Consider the following 24513-nt stretch of genomic DNA (forward strand, 5'->3'; position numbering starts at 1 on the left):
TTTTAAACCTCATTGTTTTTATAACCGTTCACGTTGTATCATAGCAAGCTTACTTGCTTGCTTTTTATACATTTAAAATCAGCGCCCTATCAACTCAACTCAACTTTATTTTATTCAAGACTCATCTTAAAATGCGGTCCATAGCCGGAGTAAAAAATAAAAATAAAACTGCTTGTTAAGACTTTGTATATTTGCATGGACTTCTTTTCTTTAAACTAACGTACAAACCACAGCTTTAAAGCTTAGTTATTTACATATTCTCGCATATTGCTTGATTTAGGCTACTGGTAGGCCTAAAGAATGCAAAAAAAAATGTTTCACGTTGCACAAGCACTGATGTCTGTAGACAATCATAACCTTTATAGAAAAAGCTCATTTGTAATGTTTATTAGGTCTATTGATCAATAAGCTCATTAGTTCTGGTCTATCATAGCTTAGTCGGGTTTTTAAAACAAAGTGTTTATTACGGCTGTAGGCTAGCTAAATATTAGACAAAAGCTTGCCAACGTAAAAAGCGTCCCAAAACATTCATTTTGAAACTATGCTACTTTAAAACGATTGTGGGCTATAGCCTACGCAACAATAAGAATTAGACCTAGGCTACTATTATATTGCAGCTCTATTCTGCAGGCATAATAGACTATTATTTGGTTTTGCGGTACTAGTTCATATAAATATAGGCTATGTTAGCTCCTTGTGTTATTTAATAACAAAAGCTCTACTAGGGGCGACTTAGCTCATGAGGTAAGAGCGGCTGTCTGTCAGTCGGGGGGTTGCCGGTTCAGGCGTGTCCCCTGAGCAAGACACCTAACCCCTAACTGCTCTGGTGAATGTGAGGCATCAAATGTAAATCGCTATATAAATGCTGCCCATTTACCATTGAATATACTATTTCTGGTTAACGTCTGGAGACATAAAGATAAAAGGGGTTCCAAGTTGCGCTACTAGTTCATATAAATATATGTTATATAGGATATTTGCACACTTCAAAGAGACCGTTGTCTCACAACATTGCTTTTGAAATAGGTGCACATTTATGAAAAGTCTGCCCCCCCTCAAAGCAAACCTCCGCCTCACAAGACAAACCACATGCTGTCACATGACAAAAACCCATCACAAGACATACCACAGTCTATGCTGCCACATGACAAAAACCCGTCACAGCCTACGCCACACCCACAAAACTTTCGCCGAGCCTGTCAGCGTGAGAGTGAATCCAGTCGGCTTTAGACATCGGACATAGCGGCTATTTTTGCTCTCTCTCTCTCTCCACAATTACAGACATCAATCCGAAGAAGGGTTTCCACAGAGAAAATAACCTAAGTTTTGCTGGTTTCTGTTTCTAAATGTCTTCTTTCTCTAAATGTCTCTTCTGTCATAGATTCGATTGTAGTCTAACAGGTGCTTTCTAAATCCGTAAATCACCTCCCTTCAGTTCATAGCTATTCCTAGCCAGCATGACACTGATCTGAAGCAAAATGGACTGTTGTGAAAAGCGATTGGAGACAGGAACAGCTAGCTATTATAATTCACTTGATTTATCTGCTTGCTTTGTCTTGAATGCCTGTTAGGTGCTTGAGAGAAAAGATAAAAGATTTCGTCAATATTAAGTTTTATTTTTTTATTCAAATGGAAACATTCAATGTGCTTTATATTTTTTGCTATGTATATAATCAATGTGTATAATAAAATAAGCGCTTGTCACTTAGTGCAATTTTGGCTTGTTTTCATTGTTTACAGGAAGTAAAATATGGGCAAAGAAAACATTTCCCAATATGATTTTCTGTACTCTTATGTTGTTAGTCCTGCTATCCTGAACTCTGCTACTGACATAATCTAAGCAGTACAAGGTGGAAAATATTCAAGATGTCATTGCCTAGTGCTGATAAAATGTAGGCTACTCCATCATTTAAAAACCGTCTTGGTCAATTGTGCTTTATGTGTGTGTGTTTTTTTTTTTTTTAAATCATGAAATACATGCTAAGAGGTGACAAATCCAGTGAAAAATGAACATTCGTATCCTTTGAAAAGCGGTGAGTAGTAGTCTACTATTAAAAGGGAACTGCGAACTGACTTCAAAAACAGCAGTATTCTAAAATATAGCAGTCCAGCAGGGCAGAGTCGCCATGGCAACATGATCTGATCATGTTAAAAGCATGGCTGTAAGCACTGATAGCAAGTTTTATGTCAATTGACCAAAGATTGAGTGTAACTGAGATATGAACTCACGTCCTGGTGGGGTCGTTTGCCTTTGATTTGGCTGTAATGGGTGAACGTTTTTGAAAATCAAAAATGCATCAGAGAACTTTTTTGAGGGTTGGTCCGAAGATGATCTGTGCCAAGTTTGGTGAAGATTGGGCAAACTTTGTGGCCTGTGAAAATGTTTACACCTTTCGATAAAATACAATATGGTGGCCGCATCAATTAGGTTGACATGAAAAGTTGCCATGTCTCGGCCTTGGGACCTCTCACGGTATCACCAGACACAAAAATTATTTTTTTTAAGCAAACACATCAGCAATTATTAGCCAAGACACATGCTTATTGCAGCACCCTCCAGTGGTCAAATGACGGAAAATTGTTTGTGCTTCCTCAAAATGGGGTCCCGAGTCATTGCATTACATTACATTACAGGCATTTGGTAGACGCTCTTATCCAGAGCGACGTACAACAAATTGTATAACCAAAATAACAGTTGTGTTGAACACCCTAGAGGGAAGTACAGTTCCAAGTGCAGGGAACAACCGCGTAGTTTAATCTGTACCCTGTAGGTTAATCTGATTAACACAACAAAAACAGCAACAAATCAGCCTATGCAAATAAAACAAGCAATATTTGAGTAGGCACAAGTGCAATAACTAAGTCAGCTAAGATAAACAGCTTACCTAGCTACAACCCTAAGATTATATAGTCAATTAGAGACTACAGGGAGGTAGGGAGGGATGGGGAGAGGTGCAGCCTGAAGAGGTGAGTCTTCAGTCGTCGTGTGAAGGTGGTCAGGGTCTCAGCTGTTCTGACTTCAACGGGCAGGTCATTCCACCATCATGGAGCCAAAAAAGACAGGAGATGTGACCGGGAAGCACAAGTCAATGTACCAAGCGAGTCCACGTACCAAATTTGGTTTTGATACATCAAAGCGTTGCTGAGTTATGACCTCACTTCCTGTTTGGCGGCTTCGCCGCCATTTTCGATTGACTGCAATGGACGAACGCTTTTGTCTCTGCCTTGGGATCTCCCAAGATACAACCAGGCACAATAATTACTTTTTTTAGGCTAACATCAACAGTTATTGGACAAAATGCGTTTTTACTTATTGCGGCGCCCCCCAATGGTCAAATGACTCACGTTTTGTTGCATGTCCTCAGGAAGGGGTACTGAGTCTAGGTCAAGGGACAACAACTCGCCTCTATGAGTGAAGCCTTTTACCCCAGTGGTTACTGCGTGAACTGCAACACCTGGTTGCAAAAAGAACTTGAAACCCCATCCACCCAATGTTAAGTCAATGGGAAACCCAGAAAAGAGGCCAATTTTCTCTGAGGAAATATGAAGTCAATAAATTATTTACACAAGCGATGATGGTTTAACTAGTTAATCCCATCCCTTGTAATGGCTCCCCTGGGTCTGATTTTTTAAAATAATTCCGCCAAAATTCCCAAATCTGGGTTAATTTTAGTGCGTGCATTGTGGCTTGTCCTACTACTGTATGACCATATAAGGATTTCCCCATCCTCGCAGCCAGGCAGAGTGCTTCAGCGGCAGGTCTGATACTGGTTTTATTCCGATTAGCTAGCTACATAGGATCTCACCATTTAAACGTCCAAGGTCCAAAAATGTTGTGTGCTGCGTTCAACTGTGTACTGCGTTCAACTCAACTAACCGCTATTCTAAGGATTCTTCTCTCCAGTTCTTTCGGTTAATAAATTTATTTTAATTTAAATTAATAGATTTTCAGATAAACAGGGTTATATGTCAAAATGCGATTTCTGACCAGTTTGGGGTTTCAGTTGATTCTCATAAAGTCTCGTCTTTTATAATTTGTATATGTTGTAGGTGAAATCAGATTTGTAAGCAGTTTTGAAGCTTCTTTAAGAAGACAAGCTAGCTGGATTTACTTAGCTAGGGGGAGCAAGTTTACTGTCTTGCTATTGATCTATCTGTCTATCTAGCTAACTTATCTTGTGATATATCTCTCTAGCTATCTAGAGTTCTGTTATCTATCTGTCTATATAACTAGCTAGCTAGTAAGCTATTTGGCTAGTGATCTATTTTTCTATGTAAATATCTTAACACTAAATGTATCTTGCACAGTTAACTTTTTTGAAATGTTATGACAGTACGGTTCTGTGGTTGCAATGCCATGCTTGTTGGCCAGACGTGGGCGTGTCTAATTACCATGTAAGGTAGTCGGGGTGGATTTTGCTGTAGTCGTGGACTCCAGTCTTTCGCTCCACTGCGCTTGAATTGGTTGCAACGGGCAATGTGGCTGCGCCCTAGTTTGGGCTTTATGCGCCAGTGAGCACTAACCATAGAAAATCAGTGGGTGACGTCATGAAGCACTTCGTCCATATTTTTATACGGTCTGTGGTCTAGGTACCAAGTTTGGTGTCTATACATCAAAGCGTTGCTGAAATATGAGCTCAGATCCTGTTTGGCAACTTCGCAACCGATTTTGATTGGCTGTGACAGACGAATGCTTTTGAAAATCAAAAACCCATCTGATAACTTTTGTGAGGCTTGGTCAGAACATCATCTGTGCCAAATTTGGTGAAGATTGGACAAAATATGTGGCCTGTGAAATTTTTAAAAACTTTTGTCAGAAAATACAATATGTCGGAAATAGACGTCAATGAACTCGGCTTGATCCAAGGAACCCAACGGTTTTTTAAATCAGGCATACGGCTCAAAACTTACATGCATAAACGTACCTCCAACTTTGACCCGTTGGTGGCGCTAGAGCACTCAAGGTGGAGACATGAATCTTGGTGAAAGGAATCATGGGACTGTCCCCAATCAGTGTGCCAAATTTCAAAACTTTTTACCATACGGTTCTAGGGGCTTCCATAGACACCCTAGCCAGAAGAAAAAGATGATGAATAATCGAAAAGGTAGAAATACAATAGGTGCCCTACGCAGCTTCGCTGCTTGGCCCCCAATTATAAATAACTATTCAAGTACAAATTTTTTTGGCCATATATTGAACAATTAGTTTACAAGCTATTGAAGCAGTTGACAGCCCAGCCAACATGTCCATGCAGGGCCCACAGGAGTTACATGTAGGCTGAGTGTTGGGGCCTACCTAGGCTACCTAACTGGGGCCTATCCAGTTTTGTCCGCAGTGTCCATGTGGGCCCTACACGTGTTGGCCCAAATGGGTTAATGATGGGGCATTAATGGGCTCCATATAGGGCCCCTGTGGGCAAACAGGTTTTTCCCATTTGGGCCCTACATGTATCTACCAGCATGGGTTAATAATGGGGCCAAGATGAGTTACAGCTAGGGCCCTTGTGGGCCATAAGAGGTCAGTATATGGGCTACCAGTGGGTATTTATTGGTTTCCATATGGGCTGCTCGGGCTACCTTATTTTACAGTAACCCCTTAAATACAATTGCTTACCAAAGCAAAATATTGCTGTTTAAAAAAGAAACCAGTCAAGTAATATAGTTCATGGTTTTTTATTTTAAAAAATTAGATCAGGTGATTAGATCCTCTTCGCTTCAGTTGGCAGCATCCCTTTTGAAAAGAGAAAATAAAATTAATCATTTGGCAAATTTCTCCTAGTACCTTTCTCAGTGCTCAATCAGATTAGCCTGGAGTATTTGATAACTGTCTCCTTTTCACTGCCGCACTCACTTGGTGTAGAAACTCAATATGTGAATAATGGATCATTCACCAATTCAGTCCCCCTCAACGGCTTCTCTTCTGAATTTGCCACGGGTTTTTGAATGAAACGATGTCACGGCAATGTAGAGATGCATGTGTAAAAAATTACCCCATTTTGGGGAGAAATGCATTTTTAAACACACATAAAAATGTTACACAGAGTGCAGAGACGATGCCCTCTTTTTTATGGATCATTTTGGAACAAAAACGTTATACAGTAATTACCAAATATTGATGTCCTCCGCTGAAAGTATAGATAAAAAATGTCATGGAAAACTGAATGAATTCAGGTCATATCTCTGACAACTGCACAATATAAATAAAGTGATATTCTAACATGTCTTCCCAAGCATCTGTGAATCTACCCATTACCAGCTCATCAAGTCAAATGATCCAGCATCCTAGCAATTATCATATTAGACAGGTATTAGACATGTTGCCTTCTATTCAACATTTTAGGTTTCGGGTATACTATCGCGTTTAATCTGCCGGTAGACTATTTAATTATTGACACAGTTTGTATTGTCAAAGCGATTCCTTTTACAATGCAACAAAAAATTAATTAAAACTCAGATCACACGGAACAACTGGCAGTGAGCTAGAGAAATTGATGACGATTCAGGGACGTTTAAAGATTTAATTCGGTCCTATAGTGGGACTTTTGCCGTTTATTGAAGGTGCGACAAAATTTTTGGTGCTGTTGATCGTAATCGATTGCTTTCATTTTTATTGTTCGACCTACCAAGTACCGTTAAAAAGCGAATTTTATAGGTTATTGCTATTGGCTTATGCTAGATACATCATATAAGCCTCATATGGGGGATCAGTAAAGGCTAACAACAGACTAGCACTTCTTAGTTTTATCACCGCTGTTGTAAAGTAAAAATGTGGACAAACTACGTTTTCTATGAGAAATGTATTGGTGAGTTCACATGCACACACTGTGGTCTAAATTCTAAAGCTCCATTTTGCCCTCCCAAGTAACATAGTAAATATGTAGAAGCGTAATGTAATCGTTTGCGTCCTGCAACGTTCAAGCTGGCTGTCTTGCACAAAATGGCAACCACACTGTAGCAGACTCTCCCCTCAGGCAAGGTTGACTGACTCCTGCCGAAAAGCTAACGTTAGCAAGCTAGCAAACTCTAATTAAGCTCATAAAGATGCTAACATCAACCAGATAGTTACACTCCCTGCATTAAATAGAAATCATCTGCGTAAACCACTCTGAAACACACCATCTAGTTAGCAACAGAGGTAACGTTAGGCAAACTCCAGTTGTTAAAGTAATATTAGTAATCACCTAGCTAGCTAGGTTGGCAACTTAGACAACATTATAGCTAGCTAGCTAATTTAGCAATGTTCACAACTGGAGGTTGCTAGATCTGTTAGCTAGCTAGCCAACAACCAATTGCCATTAAGGTTACTTGCTAAAATATCAGTAACTGGGTTCGGAACTGGCAATCGAAAACGTTAATGTTACAAAGCCAACAACTAACGCTAGCTAGCTACCTAGCATTAGCTAACGTGCGAACGTTGAGATTAGCTACATGCTAGCAAGAATTTGAGTGGAATAGCTAGCTACATTAGCTAACATTTGCTATTTAATGTTAGTCAACGCGTTAACTAAAATGGGATTCAAATACCGTGTTGTATAAAAACGGTACCTTTGGAATCAACATACTTTTGCTTTCCTTTCGTCCAGCGATATCTTACCTAAATTATACAGGCTGGGGTTGACGTTAGATCTCCACTCCTGTCTTGAGCTGAGGACTTGACACAGAGTTTTGGTCTGTGTGCAGTGCAGGCGGGAAAAATTCAGCAAGAATGGGGGAGGGGGAAGTGCACTCTCTCCTCCCGGTGCAGAACCTCATATACCGGTGGTCATATGTATGACTCAGAGACTGTAAAAAATATGGACACAGCTACTGTGACGTCACCCATTGACTCTCCGTGGGTCTCTAAAACACGTTCTGAAGCTTAATGGCGGGCGCGGCCATTTTCTCGATTTGGAGCCAAAACCATAGAGTTAAGCGGTCTTGTGATTTTTACAATTTGATTGACAGTCCGGTGCGGAAAAGCCCCTCAACCTGAATGAGGCTAGCTGACTGTCTGCCGTTATGTTTTAAAATATATTATCAGATGTTTACGGAGTTTAATTTCCATCCGTGACTGTACTGTGTCATGTAATCACGTTATGTATGACATTAAAAATACAATTAGGCTATGTTCAGTTATCTTCAATTTATGTTTCTCAGCAAAACGAATATGCTTAGCTAGCATATCAGCTTGCCAGTGAGCTAGGTAGGCTGTCCGTGGTTAGCTCACGCGTTAGCAATATGAACCACAGGGGAAGAACATTGACTACACTGATGGTCAATCAATCGGAGATGTGTAGGCTACTGGTGATTTGACTAGGCAAATTTTCGTATAACTGTCTGGTAGATCTGTTAACCGAGCAAGTTATCGTCGTAGGTTTTCGCCAGTCAGATAATGAGCCTGCTACTACTAGCTACTCCATCGCCGTTTGTGGTGTTCACTTGCTGGGTGACGCTAGCTGACCGATCGTTCGCAAATCACTTTCTACCGAACAAAAATTAACACTCAGCGGTGATTAACAAATCTACCAAGTATTTTAATAACTGATCTGCAGGCGTGTAAATATGACAACGCACTTTGTACGGCAAGTTTTCCACCTGGTGCATGAAGAAAAATAATGTAGCCTACGTTGAATTTCTAATTATTATTAGGCTATTATTTTTTTCTTGTAAATCATCAAAACCAATGGAGAAAAGCCAATATACACAAGGAGCCCCCAGAACCGATTCTGAGAACCACTGTCTTAAATGCCTAGCTTGTCGGTCTCTTAAATGCTAAAAACATGTTCCTTTCTAAATGCCAAGATGGTTAATTTCGTTAAATTCTGTGTGTGTGATTTCATCGTGTGTTGTATATTCAGCAAATGAACCTTGAAACTCTTAATTCGCTTCGTGAAACTGAAAAAGTGTTTATCCCAAAATCGGGATTATAGTAGCTTTGTCACATGCGTGAAGCATGGCCCAGGTAGACATTTACGGAATGTACACGACTGACAAGCCGCCAAACACGTTTGACAGATTGAATGTTTGCCGGTTAAGGTTAGCTAGCTAGTCAAATGGCTTGGTAGCCGAAGTTGCGAACTGTTTTAGCACAGGCTACTACTGGACTACCAAATATAGCAAGCTGATTACGCTTTCTGCCAAGTAATTATTTGGTTAAGTAGGCTAAAGGAAATAGTAAAAATGACTCGGATACCGAAAAACTTAAGAGGAGGATTATTTTATGGTCGTCTAGAGCAGCTGTAAATAGCACACGCCATAATGAAATCACCACGAAATGGGATGCCTGCATTTTCAGACTTAGCACAGGCGGACCGTAGCCGGAGCCGCAATGGCAAGGCCAAGAAGCGCCACCGCCCACCCCAGTGACCATAGACTGTAGCCCCTACTGTAGCTGAGTCCAACGTAGTAATCCGGAAGTGACGCAAGCTGTACCTCATTGGTCCAGAACAAATATTGGCACTGTGCCCAAATGACGCAATAAATCATGAAATCGACCCATGGACAGTCATAAGACCAATAAAATACACCTATTATGACTATTTGTTCTTTTGAGAAAAAATTATTGACTTTGTATTTTGATCGCATTTGTACCGTAGACTTACATGGAAACCGGATATGAAAACACCTATACTGGAGCCATCCGTAGTGGCGCTAGTGAGCAACCAGGAACTACAACACCAGGAAATGAGCTTCAAAAACGAAGTCTGGTTTTGGCCGCTTGGTATGACTAGGCTTGGGCTGATTGGACGATTGAAATTTTGCGTATCGCCCAAGCCTATGTATGACTACGTAATACGTCTGTTGCGGAAGACGCGCTTTTACAATTTTCAACACAGAAACTTATTTTTTGGTATGCACACTATACTTGCATGTATGGACAACATATATTAAGCAGAACACGATGTACCACATTTTTCATTCAATTTTGGGTGTGTGTGATTTCATCTGCCATTTTAATGTATTTCAAATAGGACAATAGGCAGTACATGAACGATAGACCCAATTGACTTGACATTTTACACGCACTGTTGTCATATGTGTGTCGAAAATGTACTAAAATATTTTCCGATGATGAATGGACAAGTTTTCATCTCATTGTGTTACACTGCGAGGATTACTTAAACTGAATATTCTAGTTTTTTGCTTAAAAGAAAAAAAATATTTATTAGCAGTTAGTAAAATTTGCGTTGGTGAGGCTTTTTCCCCGTTAAGAACATACACAATGGCCCAGTTAGGACCCATGCAGAACCCATGTAGTTGATGGTTCACATGGGCCCATTTGTAGCCCATCTGAATTAATCTGGGTTGCCCATCTGGGCCCCAACAGCAGCCCATTATAAGGCCCACTCTGAGCCCATGCCCATGTAGGGGACATGCCGCCACTTCTCATAGTGGGGCACCAAACTGTAGAAGATATACATCAATATCCTCACAGGTGGCGCCAGCATGTAATAATCAGTCTCATAATAATTATACAAACTATAAATTAGCAATTCAAATTAATAAATTAATTATTATTAAAATGACACATTATAGTCAATCTTAACCAAATCATAATATAATTCAGCTAATACTAAATTAGTATAAATGATTTAGCTAAGGGGTGAATGTATTCATTAAGTTCTTTGGATTAGCAGCCGCTGACTCAATTCAACACAAGGGTAATATAAATACAGACAACCGTGTAAATATAATAGAGTTTATTAAACACAAAGTACCGAAAATGCAAAGCACAATTCTCTACGATGATGTATAACAAACTATGAGTGCATGTGTGTAGGTGTTGTGTGTGCGTATGTGTGCGTGTGAGTATGTGAGTGAGGAATGTTGGATGTTCTCCTAGGCGGGGGTTGGGTACAGCGGACGTGTCCGCTGGAGAACAAAGGATGGAGTTTTTTTTTTTTATTACACAAGCAGTAAAAACACATAACCTATTAGAATAGTGTTATTCACATCGTCCTCGATTGAGTGCATTGCATGGAAACTTTGTATGGAAATAAAAATTCTTGTCTTCAGAAAGTGCACTTTCACTTTCACCTTTTTTACCATAATCTTTCTCAATGGAATGAAATATGGCTTGAACTGCCTTTAAGGAATTTAGAAGCAGTTAGGTGCTTTAAAACAGTTAGTTGCTAACAAGTTGCTATATTGAAACTACACTGAACAAAAATATAAACGCAACACTTTTATTTTTGCAGCCATTTTTAATGTGTTTAAATAATACCTCAAAGATTTGTTCTGTGTGCACAAAGATCTTATTTCTCTCAAATTTTGCCCTCAAATTTGTTTATATCACTGTTGGCTAGCATTTGTGTCTTTTGTCAAGATCTCCTGCACAGATGAAGCATATCAAGATGCTGATTAAAAGCTATGATCAATATGGGGTCAATAAAAGGCCATCCTAAAATGTTGAGTTTTTTGTTGTTCAACACCATGTCACATGCCTCAAGAGTTAAGAGATCATGCAATTGGCATGCTGAGTGCAGGAATGTCCTGTGAAGCTGTTGCCAGAGTAATGGGTGTTCATTTCTCCACCAAAAGCTGCCTCCAGCGTCATTTCTAAGGCCCTTAGATAATGACATATTTTGAAGGCGCGTTCTGAAACATTGCAGCTAGAAAGAAGTAACTTCTCCTTCGTCAGCTTGTGTTTTCAGCAGCTACTACTTGTGGTGACAAAACAGTGTAAGCATAGCACACCTTGTGCATACCACTGTAGCAAAAAAGGCTGTTATTTGAGCATTTGTGGCCTTTCTGGTAGCTTGAACAAGTCTATTCTCCTCTGACCACTCTCATTAACAAGGTGTTTTTGACCATAGAACTTCCGCTCACTGGATGTTTTTTTTTTTAATTGCTCCATTCTCTGTAAACTCTATAGACTTAATTATGGTTCACTTGAAATAGAGTAGTGGGTTGAACTAAATTTAAAAATGGCAGAGTAACAACTTAACCTGATTCTGACAAACAAAGCAAACAAACTGTAGGTGGGAAATGTAAATATCAAACTTTGATATGAAAAATTATGGAATGAAGCGTATTCTGAACTAAAATGTTTCTATTGTAACAACGTGCCAATTAAAAGAATTCAGTTCCTTTTATTGAGTTACTATAGAATTATGAAGCAAAAACTAAGCAGTGTACCCAGCGTCTCCAAATCTATCCAAAATGTCTAAATTATGCATTCCTGTAAATCACAACATATTCACGTATTTCACTGCAAATCAACTGTTTTGTCTCAAGAAACTCACTGTTGCATCATTTTCAAGTGGGAATTACAAGCTTTCCATCAGTACAGTGGTCTAAAATACCTAAGGGTCCAGAAGCATATCCAAAATCTCTCCTAAAATGAATAAAATGTTTTTTGTCCAATATAAAGCATATAAATGAGCCCCTTATGAAGTTTTAAGATGGAACATTGCTATCAGGTTAAAAGATAAAATATTGCAAAAATATTGTCACACAATGCGGTACAGTACCTAAATATGTAATAGTTAACTCTTGTATGTATTTCTATACATTGTACTCTCATATGTTTTCTTGTATGGGGATGGAACGACATGAAAACAATTTTCACCCATCCACCACGTTTTGGCAATGCTCCAACTCTCACGTCATCACTGTTGCATGCTTCACAAAAACTATTACACTACTAAGTAATGCTTACATTACAGTGTGAAATATCCTCATTATAAAATACCACTAACCTATTTAAAGACACTCAATTTAAAAAATAACGTATATAACCGAAATATTTTGAGCAGTAATACTTACATAGCAATGATGAAATCTTATCTGTTTTCAGTAGATAGAGGCAGAGACAGGAAATCAATGATATAATTGTATACGCTTCTGTCTTATACCAGAAAACGAAGTCAGCTAGGTCTATCGGCAAACATATGGCTTAGCTATGCTCAGAAGTCCTCAATAATAATAGTATTTTCCAAGAAATTCCGAAAAATAGTTGACAACGTTTCATTAGCAGCGTCTTTCTTTTACTGCTACCACAGCAAAATTAGACATGCTATATATCATTAGAAAACTTATACTCTCACCTACTGAATAAATGAATTATCAATCAAGCCAGACTGTACTAAAAAGGGCAACAGCTCTGTAAACAACACGTGTGGTATTACGCACAGCTATTTTGGAAGGTACCCAGGCATCATAAATGCGCGTATATTTCACAAACGGATTGTCCAAGACAATATATGACCACTCAGTTTCAAAAGTTACATCTCTACGCGTAAAGCCAACGGTAAGGTGGTATATTTATTCAATATTTAGTCCCAGACATTGACTGTAGAATGACATGGTATCATTTTTAAAAACTTTTTCTCGTTCATTTTGTTATTCAGTGAGCAGCGCTGTAAACATGCTGTTTACAGCGGTGTTGCCCTTTTTAGTACAGTCTGGCTTGATTGAAAATTAATTTATTCAGTAGGTGAGAGTATAAGCTTTTTAACAATGTACATGTCTAACTTTGCTTTTGGAATAGCGTTTTTTAGGTCAGCGTAACCGAAATCTTTCTTATTATTGCATTCACTTACGTATTCACACTGTGGTAGTAGTAAAAGACGCTAGCTGACATAGTTTTCTGAAGCCAAAGAGAAGTGAATAGAATAGTGTCATTGATTTACTGTCTCTGTCTCCATCTACTGAACACAGATAACATTTCAAGTATTTCTGCTCAAAATATTTCGGTTATATACGTTATTTTTGAAATTGAGTGTCTTTAAATAGGTTAGTGGTATTATGTAATGTTGAAATTTCACACTGTAATGTAAGCAATAGTCAGTAGTGTAATAGTTTTTGTGAAGCATGTCGTCGTCCCATCCCTATACAAGAAAACATACGAGAATACAGAGTATAGAAATACATACAAGAGTTCATTATTACACATTTAGGTACTGTACAGCATTGTGTGACAATATCTTTGCATTAATTTTAAATCTGATATCAATGTTTCATCTTAAACCTTCATAAGGGGCTCATTTAAATGCTTTACAATGGACAAAAAGCATTATATTCCTTTTTGGAAAGATTCTGGATATGTTTCTGTACCCCTAGCTATTTTAGACCACTGTACTGATGGAAAGCTTGTAATTCCCACTTGAAAATGATGCAACAGTGAGTTTCTTGAGTAAAAACAGTTAATTTGTAGTGAAATACGTGAATATGTTGTGATTTACAGCAATGCATAATTTAGACATTTTGGGTAGATTTGGAGACGCTGGGTACACTGCTTAGTTTTTGCTTCATAAATCTATAGTAGTTCTACCTATCTACCCTTAGATTTTATGAACTTGTGGTCAAGAAGTTTTTGATCCAGCACGTGTATAGTTTAACCTGCTGTATATGTGCAATCTCTCAGTATTTCATTGCAAACTAAAAAAGTGCAAATTCATTTTAGATTTTTTGTCTAGACAATTGCATTGTGGCACTTTATTTTATTAATATAAACTAATCTGCGTTAGTATTGTAAAAATTTTTTCATTTAAGCCATTTTTCAAGTCTCTGTGGTGTTCACATCTGTAGTTATAAAGCTTTAAATAGGGTACCCCCTAAATGGGCAAGGATTGGCAAGATTTGGCTTGTGCGCTAAGGGGTTAAACCTTTTCATTCATTCATTGAGAATTAACATATTGTGTCAAGTCAAATTCCTTGTATGTATAAATGAACTTTGTGTTGGCTTGAACCCCGGAATCTCCGCTTGCAGCTATATTTTCTATTTGGTCTTCTAATTGCAATTATTTTATCTTGAACCTCATATAACGTTGATTTTTGTAGAGATAGCTGGTTCAGAATTTTAGTTAAATTCCACTTGCCAGACAAGCTTAAAGTAATAATCTCAAAGATTTTCATTAAAATGAATGTCTGTTAAGTCACTATCTATCGCTGAATTAGGTAACACAATGGTGATTGAGCCTATTATTATATAAATTTATATTATTATTATTATTATTTATGACTAAAGAACTGGGTGTCTGTGGCGACATTCCCGGGAAAAAATCACAAGCGGCACATAGATAGTGACGCGTTTTCCATCACCCATCAGTGGTTGGTCCGCCAGAGAGGGTAGGCGGAGCTAACGCAGCAGGCTTGCTCTTCAACTCACTTGTGTGTAAGTGGCGTACTGTTTTTTCCGGTGTCTGCTGGCGTTAAAGGTGGGGGGGTTATGGAACCCTAATAAGTTTTTGTGTAACATGAGAGGTCATATTATTTGTTGATGTAGATTTCGTATTACATCTGATGACAATGTAACGTTACTAAATTGCATAGCTATTTGCACAGCTAACGCTAGCTACCGGACCATGTCAATAAAGGCAACATTAGTTTAGACAACGTTGCGCACAGTATCCATCTCTCATATCAGGTAATGTTGCGTTAGCTAGCTAGCTAATGTAATTAACACAATCTAATGTCAGCTAACAATTAGAAAAAACGCTTGCTAATGCTACTGACCGGTACCGACCTCGCAAACCGTCTCTCGAATGCAATGCTACCTTGTTGCAGCATTGCAATGTAGCTAACTAAAGGCCAGTTCAGATCAATGATTCGCAACGAAACTGGATGCAACTTGCAAAATTCCAGGACGTCTGATTGTAAACGTTCTAAAACTGCACTTGGCGATTTGACAAGGTGGGTCTTTTGAGACCATAGGCAACGGCTTCAGAGGCTCTGCAACTAACCAGTTCACACCGCTGCAATTTTCTCTGCAACATTCTAAAACCGTTTAGTCTCGTTGCAAATCATTGATCTTAACTGGCCTTAACATTACCGTTATTTACATTGCCATCAAGTTCATCAATATATAAGCCGGGGTATAGGTGGAGCAGAGCCGGGTCTGATTTCTATGTAAAGATGTCAAGCCGGAGAAAACTAAATAAAAGAATACGGCAGTATGGATTAGCGTTGTTGTTATTTTATTACGCTTCCTCATATGTTCCTTCAGCCTTGATGCCCTTTTTTGATGAAATCCTTTGTTTTTGTTTTATTCTTCTTATTCTGATTGCTAATTTAACACCCAGCTCAGCTTTATTCTCGAACAGTTTAGCTAGCAAAACCAGAAACAAGGCAGTTGTTGTTTCAAAAATATCACACAACAATCATTCACGATGATGATGCACAAGACACATAATTGCACGAGCCACAGCGAATCCCGCAAATTCTTCTCTGCACTGTAAAGATGTTCATACCGAGCAAAAGGTGGATAAAGAACATTTTTGGAAATTGATCATCACTAATTCTACCCCAGGTCTGCTACAGCATTTTAACCCGGCTCGGCAGTGTAAAGACAGCTTAAGTTAGCCTAATGTTAGACAATGTATGAGTATGTACATAACGTTACTTGTATAACAACCATTTTTTATTCAGGAAATAATAAGTGTAATAGTTGGCGTGGCCCAGTTGCCAACTGACTGACGTCACACAGGCGACACTGGTTGGATCCGGTTGGATCTATGGGAAGTGAGGTCCAAAAACACACCTGCAATTACCGCTTCTTGCCATTGGTACCGCCAAAGAAAACGAAACTGAAATCTTCGAGATTGTAACTTTAAATTAAACAATTGAAGTGGAAATATCAGTTGTTTTCCTGAAATATTTTGTTAAAGTACAAAATATTTACAGTATATATATTTTAGCTCTACAAATTATAATAAAATTAATTTTTTAAAAATACAAATAATAAATCCATCCTTTATAATTTTATTTAGCGAAGATGAAAATGCACAAACTGAACAACTAATGGATGTTGTTTTGCTGCTCTAGGCTGCCAGCGTTTTTGCTAATATCATTTGCCCAAAGGGCTTATTTGAGGTACCATAAGTACAGTTTGTGATACTGCATTTGCTGTACAAGTACATCTGACAAAACTGCCAGTTTAAAATGGCCTTGTTGCATTAATAAGGGAAAGAAAGGGGCCAGTCTTCAGTTTCATTGTGACCAATCAGACTGGCCCCCTTTCTTTCCTTTATTAATGCAGCAAGGCCATTTTAAACTGGCAGTTAGGTCCTTGACTACACCCACAAGCGTTTTATTCCTTTTTCAAACTGCACTGCAGGTGACAGCTTGTTTCGCAAAATTAGATTGAGTTGGGTCTGCCTTAACATGCCATTAATTACCACTGAAGTTTTACAATTGTGCTTTCACTGTGAAACTGGGTCCAAAGTCCCAGTTGAGTTACTGAAATGTTTTTTTTAATCCATAGGGTGGGTGTATCCATGATGGAACCTGGCAATCAGCTGTCTATGGTTTTGCAGACAGTGACAAGCTAAGGGCTCTGAGGAAGAAGGCTGGCTACAAACCACTACCTGTAGTAGGGAAGAAAATCAAAAGAAGGTCTGAATGGATCTGTATTCTGTCATAACATAACCCACAATTTTTGCAGAATTAAATGCCTTAACATGTTTGTGTGTATGCATGAACTTGTGCGCTTGTGTGGGGTATTGTGAGATATGAAGGTAGTAAACAAAAAGTGGGCACACTTATGTAAAGTCCCTTGACTTTATGGTTTTTTGTGTTTTGGGATAGATTATTCCAGTATCTGGAATCCTGGACAAGGAATAGGACTACCATGTGTGGCTAGTATGACTTATACAGTACCAGTCAAACGTTTGGACACACCTGCTTAAACCAGTTTTTTCATGATTGAAAATGCTTTAAACTTTATAAACTTGTCTATAAACACTTAATATTTCATTTTATGATATCTGTACTTATATAAGCAGATAATCATAAGTGAATTGCATTCAAAAGTTTAATTTTTAAATGAAAATTGAAATCTTGTAAGCTCATTGGGGGGGGGGGGTGCATTGTTTTGTTATTTAAATATCTTGGTATTTATTGGTGTTCATGATGACGTCTATCTTAACAGGTTCTCCAGGACCTGTAGAATTTTTCATATTTAAAAAAAAATAAAGACCACCCGCCATATTTCAAAATGCATGGAATTTATTCCTACATCAGGTTCACCCTTCTACCCTCCATTGGAAATATATGGTACTGCATGTGGTGAAACTATGTAGGAATAAACCCCATGCATTTTGAAATATGGTGGGTGGTCTTTAGTTTATACAGGTTTATACAGTTTAAAGCATTTTGAATCATGGAAAAACTGATTTAAGCAGGTGTGTCCAAACCTTTGACTGGTACTGTATGTGCCATTGCATAGTCTACCATCTTCTTAAATTTGGCACAAAGAATACAATACCTCTTCCATGAGAACATCAGTCAACTCAGGATGAAAGTGGGAAATGTCTGATTTGTCATTCCACAATATTCCAAAATTCTCAATTGGGTTCAGATCTGGTAAGTGAGAAGGCTATGACATGGATGGATCATTGTCATGCTCTTGGGCCACTATTACTGCTTTGTAAATGGGTGCACTGTCCTCTCGAAAACTGTTTTAACCTGGGGTGAAGATGATCTCTCATTATTGTTGAAGGGAATACTAGCTTGATATTTTATTGCCTCCTCCACTGTTAAGGAAAATGAAAAAACATCACAGTTTCAAAGTTGTGGTGGTCGAATTATCTTACTTGTGGCATCTTGCATCCAAAACATGCATTTTTGACTCTATATAGATTCTGAGATGGGACCAGAGTCAGTTATGCAAGTTAGAAGTCTCAAGTCTTAACTTTCAAGTTCAAGTCAAGTTCCAGGAATTCATGCCCAAGTTTCAAGTGAGGTTCCAAGTTGCTCTGGTCAAGACAAGTTACTAGTTCTCAATTTCAGGTCCTCGAGTAACAATGATACAATTATGTGTATGAGCACTAGGTACCATATAGTTGCTGGAAATTGGCGAGCATTGCTGGGGTGAATGGCCTATTCTCATCATTATGTTATGATATTGTTTCATACATGTGATAGAGCAATTCACCTGTCGCTAAGTTTTGCCCCTCTTGGGTAATAAATAAATAAATGGTCACATTGGCAATTTCTGAAATACCTCAACATGTAACTGACTTAATTTTGAAAAACAAGAGACATATTTCATCAAGAACCAGGCATACAGGATTGCAATATGCAATGTGCTGTTGGATATATATTTTGAGATTATCACCTTTGAGAAACAAACAATATAATTTGATCTGGCAGACATGCCACCATATGAATGTTTTTCTCTGTCTTGAGTTTAAATTGAGATTTGAAAATGAAATTGCAAATGTAAAAGCAAAATTTGTAATGAAAATTTATTGATGTGTAAATGTAAAACCTGCTAACAGCACAGTACCACTTAATTATTGTCACTTTTATCACCACTGCAATGAACTAAAAAAAGGCAACAAATGACCCTTTCTGTGAGAAATGCATTGTCGAGCTCACGCACAAACACTGTTGGCGACATTCTAAAGCTCCGTTTTGAACATCCTTAGTATCATGACGAAACAAGACCAGGTTAAAACCTAGTATATGGCTGGACCTGACAGTGTTTCCTCTAGGATTTTTTTCATTAGCGGGGGAAAGGGTTTTGTTGTACCTGGGTGGTGCGTGCGTGCAGCCGGCGTCAGAGTGAATATCAATCTCATAAAAAACACGTTTTCAACGTACAAAAATGCCAAGTTACTCACACATACAAGACCTACACCGTCTATAACTAATTCATTCAGACTGCCAAAATCCAGGCCTGCCATTAAAAGTATTGATATCAAAATGACGCCAAGTTACGGTACTACAAACAATATAGGCTATCTTGCCTCACCGAAATTTAATAACATGTATTCCAAAGCAATGCTACCCAATATTTCCTCAATTCTTTCAAGTCACTTAGCCCTGTGTTTTGTAGTCTTACCATATTACAATGTCATGCAAACTTTGTGTCAGATCAAAGTGTCAAATATTTTGTATTGCCTCATGGAACACATTGAAATTCATGTAGAAAACTGCTGATCAGTCACTACAGGAAGCATATTTCTCATATGAATGAGTTATAGACGGTGTATGTCTTGTATGTGTGAGTAACTTGGCATTTTTGTACGTTGAAAACGTGTTTTTTATGAGATATCATTTCTTTTTGCAAAGCGTTTTATTACGACAGTGAGAAATGCGAAGTGACCCTGTAAGAAACGGTTGTGGATTATGGCTATCCTTGTGTGAATTTGTACAGTCTGATGAGCGTGTACGTTTAGCAGTTTCGGTTTGCTATATATGTAAAACAGTGGCTGTGACAAATGGTGCGGTGGCGTAAGTGTAAACGCATCAGAAAAGGTGAAATATGGCCAGTGTATGTAGGCTACTCACGGATTTGACGGCCATCCAACGAGCCTTGATTGACAAAAGAATCAGCAAGCCCGTAGAATTAGAGCTGCCTAGGTTGCAACTTGTGTACCCTTCTGTCCTGCTCCGTTGTCTGTTATTTCGTGAAGATGCACTTTTAGTGTTTGTAAGGTTTATAAGGCATTTTGATAGGCTTATCTGCAGGTAGGAATCCTCTTTGCTGTTTTGTTAAGCTAGAACCGGAAAAGTTGATAGTGGAGAATAGGAGCAGACGCATATGTCCCAGCAGGCTTTGCATATGAGAAAATAACAACAGTGTGAGATAAATTAGGTGAAATGATGAAATTGCATAGTTGAAACAATATGTTTTTAGCAGAATGGGCATGTAGGTGAAGGTTGACATGATCACAGACTATAGTGCGAAGTAAATGAAGTGACCATGAGCGAGCTTAGTTTCCTTATCTAACGGTATATATAACAGTCTGTATTAAACGTTAGTTGTTGAAGTGGAGGGTTAAATAACGTGTGAAATCTATTGCACTAATGTGTTTTTCTCATGTTCAGTGCTAGTAGTTATATTTATGAGTGAATTTATGAATGCATATGGGTGGCCGTGAGTGAGTTTTGGTAAAGCAAATATAAGCGTAAGAAAACGTTAGTGTAAAAGAGGAAATGATCTGCCTGAGGGCGAGGCGGGATTCAAGCCTTAAACCGGAGGTTTACCAGTCTGTGACTTTGTTAGTGCAGCGCCATGCCATAGCTATGCAATGCGTGAAATATCATTAGCAAACCAGCCGGTGGTTTTAAAGAAGAACACAGGCCAGTAAGCACAGAAGAGCTCCCGTTGAATCCATATGGCTTTGTAATATTGTAGCCGGTTAATAACTGAACGTACAGACGGTACGTCATAATGCATATGGCTTAGCAATATTGTAGTCGGTTAATAACTGAACGGTGAACGGCGGGTAGATATGGTGCAAAAGCAATAATTGATAAGTAGTAGACAATTATTAGTGAGGGTCGAAGCAGGTTAAAGAAACGTGTTCCTAGCTGGGCTTGAACCTACGACCCGGTGTTCCCAAGACTGTAACCTTGCCTACTAGGCCACAGGCAGACTAGCTGTTTAAACTGGAAATGTTTCAGAGTAAAAAGGTATGGGTATTTTGCGTGTGTATGCGCGTTTTTGATTGGGTCATGTAGGTGAAGATTTGGCTGTGAAATGTCCAATGGGGAGACATGTTGTTAGTGGGATAGGCGGCAGGAAAAATAAGAATGAGAAGAAGAAGAAGAAGAAGAAGAAAGAGAAGAAGAAGGAGAAAAACGCAAAATCCCCTTAGTTTGGGGCTTTATTGTGTGGACATGTGAAGTTGTTTATGAATTCTGTCTGTTGAAATGGGGTCAGAATGTACAGAATTTAATGTTTTTAAGGGCTGAGTGTCTGTGACTGTTGTGGTTATTTCTGTGGGGAACCCTGAAAAGTGCCAAACTCTCGGTGCTGTATAGGTATGGGGCATGCCCCCGCCAAGGCGTAACTTGGCGGGATGGCATACCTGCCATCCCAATAGGTCAATTTAAAAATATTAAATAAAATGACACTTGACTGCAAAACAAACATTAGAACATATTTATTGACATCTATTTATTCATGCATAATGCCTCTTTGACCCACTACTTACAGAGGGCACTGTATATTAGCCTCAGTGGCAAAGTGTGCAGCCTGGCTGAGAGCCATGGGTGGAACCTTGTCTTGTCTACCCATTTAGGGTCCCAACCTGATAGCCTGTGCTTAGTCTTTGTTTTCTCTCCTCTCTCCTGTCCTCCTCCACTCTCCTCTCCACTCATCTCTTTCTGCCCTCTCTCCTGCTTCACTCTGCTCTCCTGCTCCACTCGCCTCCACTACTCCTGCCTGTGTACTTGTCTAATAAGGTTACATTTGAGAATGAGTAATGTTAGATAATTCTCTCACATCACAAATATTTGATCACGCAAACAGTAAGAACATTAAAATATTGTAGTAGCCACCACTAATGTTACATATTTTAGAACTATAAGGCATTTCTTTCCCTTCAAAACTTCGGGGCATATGTCAGAACCTTGAGTCCCTCTCTAGCGAAAGTAACGTTAGAGCGAGAGCACATTATCAACCACCTGAGGGGCGGGACGTGTATCGAACTACCTGAACCGCTAGTGTATTTACTTCGTAATTTATTAGAGAGAACTGGACATCGCTACCTATTAAAATGTAAGTCCTGTAAAAATACACATAATAAACTGTCTAAATGTGAAAAACCAACTTCATACATATACATTTAGTTATATTAATACAGCCTTATTTACTATATCAACTTTAAGATGAGCAACACACTCAGAATTATCTCATCGCGACCCATTAAACCCAATGGCACAGACGTTGCTTCATAATTTCAAACTGCTTTCCTAACGGCTATTTTGCGTCCTGCGACTTGGGTTACAACTGTGAATATGTACGGATTTCTGGACGTGCCGATATCGACCACCCTTTCTCATATTAACCTCAAATACGCAAGACAGGACACTTACGCCTGGTCCACACCGCTTACCGCGCCTGTGTGTGACAGCTACCTCGCCGAACTGCTGCAGCTCACGTGCATGTGTGTGTCTACACCGCCAGCGTTGCTGCTGCGGCGCTGCTACTGCCAGTCCTATCTTTCTACATTGAGTTTGCCTTTGATAATGGCCATCAATAATAGAATGTTTTACTTCATTTCATTATAAATTTAATTTATATTTAGTTTAGACAGAAAAAGGTTAAGAAGCGTGTGCTCAATTGTAAAAAAAAAATTATATATATTTATATTTTTTTCATGTCTGTGACAGATATAGCCTAGACCTTGAAACTATAGTGAAAGGTGTCAGTTATGTAATGTTGCTGGTATAATGTCAATATGACTATCAACAGTCTTTCACTGTCTATTTTTGCTGAGAACCACACGCCTCACGCGTGAAAAATAGGCTCCACGCCGAAACTGTAGATGACGCACCGCAGCAGCGAGGCTCGAGACGCACCTTTGACACGTGTCTCACGCAGGCTATGTGGCTGCTCTAACCTGTTAACATGGGCGCTGAAATGAAAACCAAGAGTTCCGCGACCGTCACACACACGTGAGGAAAGCGGTGTGGACCGGACCTACGATGAAGCCACACTATATGCGGCGACGGCCGCCTGGCACCGCGCCGCGTCCCCACAATTGGCTGTTTGTGGGCGTGTCACCTATTTTTGACAGACAGTTGTGTTTGTTAAATGTTGACCGGGTTTAATATCATGTTTCATATTCATTGTCCTGTCTGAATAAAAATCATTTTTGCAGTAACCTAGATCTGAATGATGTTAGTCAGCTGCCTAGCTGGGCTGTCTAATGTCTAGCTAGTGAGTAACAACCAACAACAAAAATATTGTCTGGCTAATTAGCCAGCTAATGCCTTCGTAGTTATATCTGGTTAGCTAGCTAGGTGGCTGGTAGAAACAAACAACTAGCAACTAATACATTAGGAAAAATGTACTCACTAGCTAGACATTAGACAGCCTAGCTAGGCAGCTTATTACCATTTTTCAGAGCTAGGTTACTGCAAAAAATATTTTTATTCAGACTGGACAGTGATAACTAATAGTAACGGCGATAACTACATAGCAGAGCCACCAACAATTTCAGAGACTGTGTTTTCTGCGTTTTGTCTTATCAGTTTGCTGCGTTCCTCTTATCAGTGTCTCTGTAGGAGATTTGTTAAGTTGAGAAACCCGATAGGGCAATTACGAGTTAGGTCCTCCGTTGTGGAACGATAGAATGTGGAACTAAAATTAGAAAAAAATGGGGACAATTTACTTGACGGATCATTAGATGAAATCAGATTGGTTACCGCGACGCAGTGAGGGGGTCAGAGTTGAACTTTTGCCATCTCCCCCGCGGCCTCGCTGCCTCTCGCTGTGCCGCCGGCAATCCCAACATGCTTTGCGGGGTCTGGCCGACACCTCGCATTCAAAATGAATGGAGGTGGGGCCGCATATAGTGTGGCTTCATCGTTATACCAAAGAGATTCGAATACCAAGAGGTGACACTCCATTGGTTGTGCAATGTAACATCTATGCCCAGCTCCTGAGCCGATCCGCCGCCATTTTGGACTGAAAGTTGATTGTTTACGTTGCTGTGCTGTTGGATTCTGTTGGAGTCATACGCTCACCTTTTCATGTTGACACTAGCGTTTATTAAATAATAAATCATCAGTAATTCCCACTATTACAATCTCACTTTTATGACATTGCAATTATTGAACCACGGACTGGAC

The 24513-nt window shown here is 39.1% G+C and overlaps 1 protein-coding gene across 8 annotated transcripts in view; it reads left to right on the top strand.

The window, feature by feature from the left end:
* LOC118229842 (saccharopine dehydrogenase-like oxidoreductase) overlaps nucleotides 1-24513 on the top strand; it is a 303871-nt gene that overhangs the window by 144843 nt on the left and 134515 nt on the right. For all 8 annotated transcript variants that reach the window (XM_035422298.1, XM_035422304.1, XM_035422303.1 and 5 more), the window contains one exon: nucleotides 17186-17316. In XM_035422298.1, the coding sequence (XP_035278189.1) occupies nucleotides 17186-17316 (131 nt within the window). The remainder of the gene's footprint in view (nucleotides 1-17185; nucleotides 17317-24513) is intronic.

The sequence above is a fragment of the Anguilla anguilla genome, chromosome 6 (genome assembly GCF_013347855.1).
Source record: "Anguilla anguilla isolate fAngAng1 chromosome 6, fAngAng1.pri, whole genome shotgun sequence".
NCBI classification, from domain to species: Eukaryota; Metazoa; Chordata; class Actinopteri; order Anguilliformes; family Anguillidae; genus Anguilla; species Anguilla anguilla.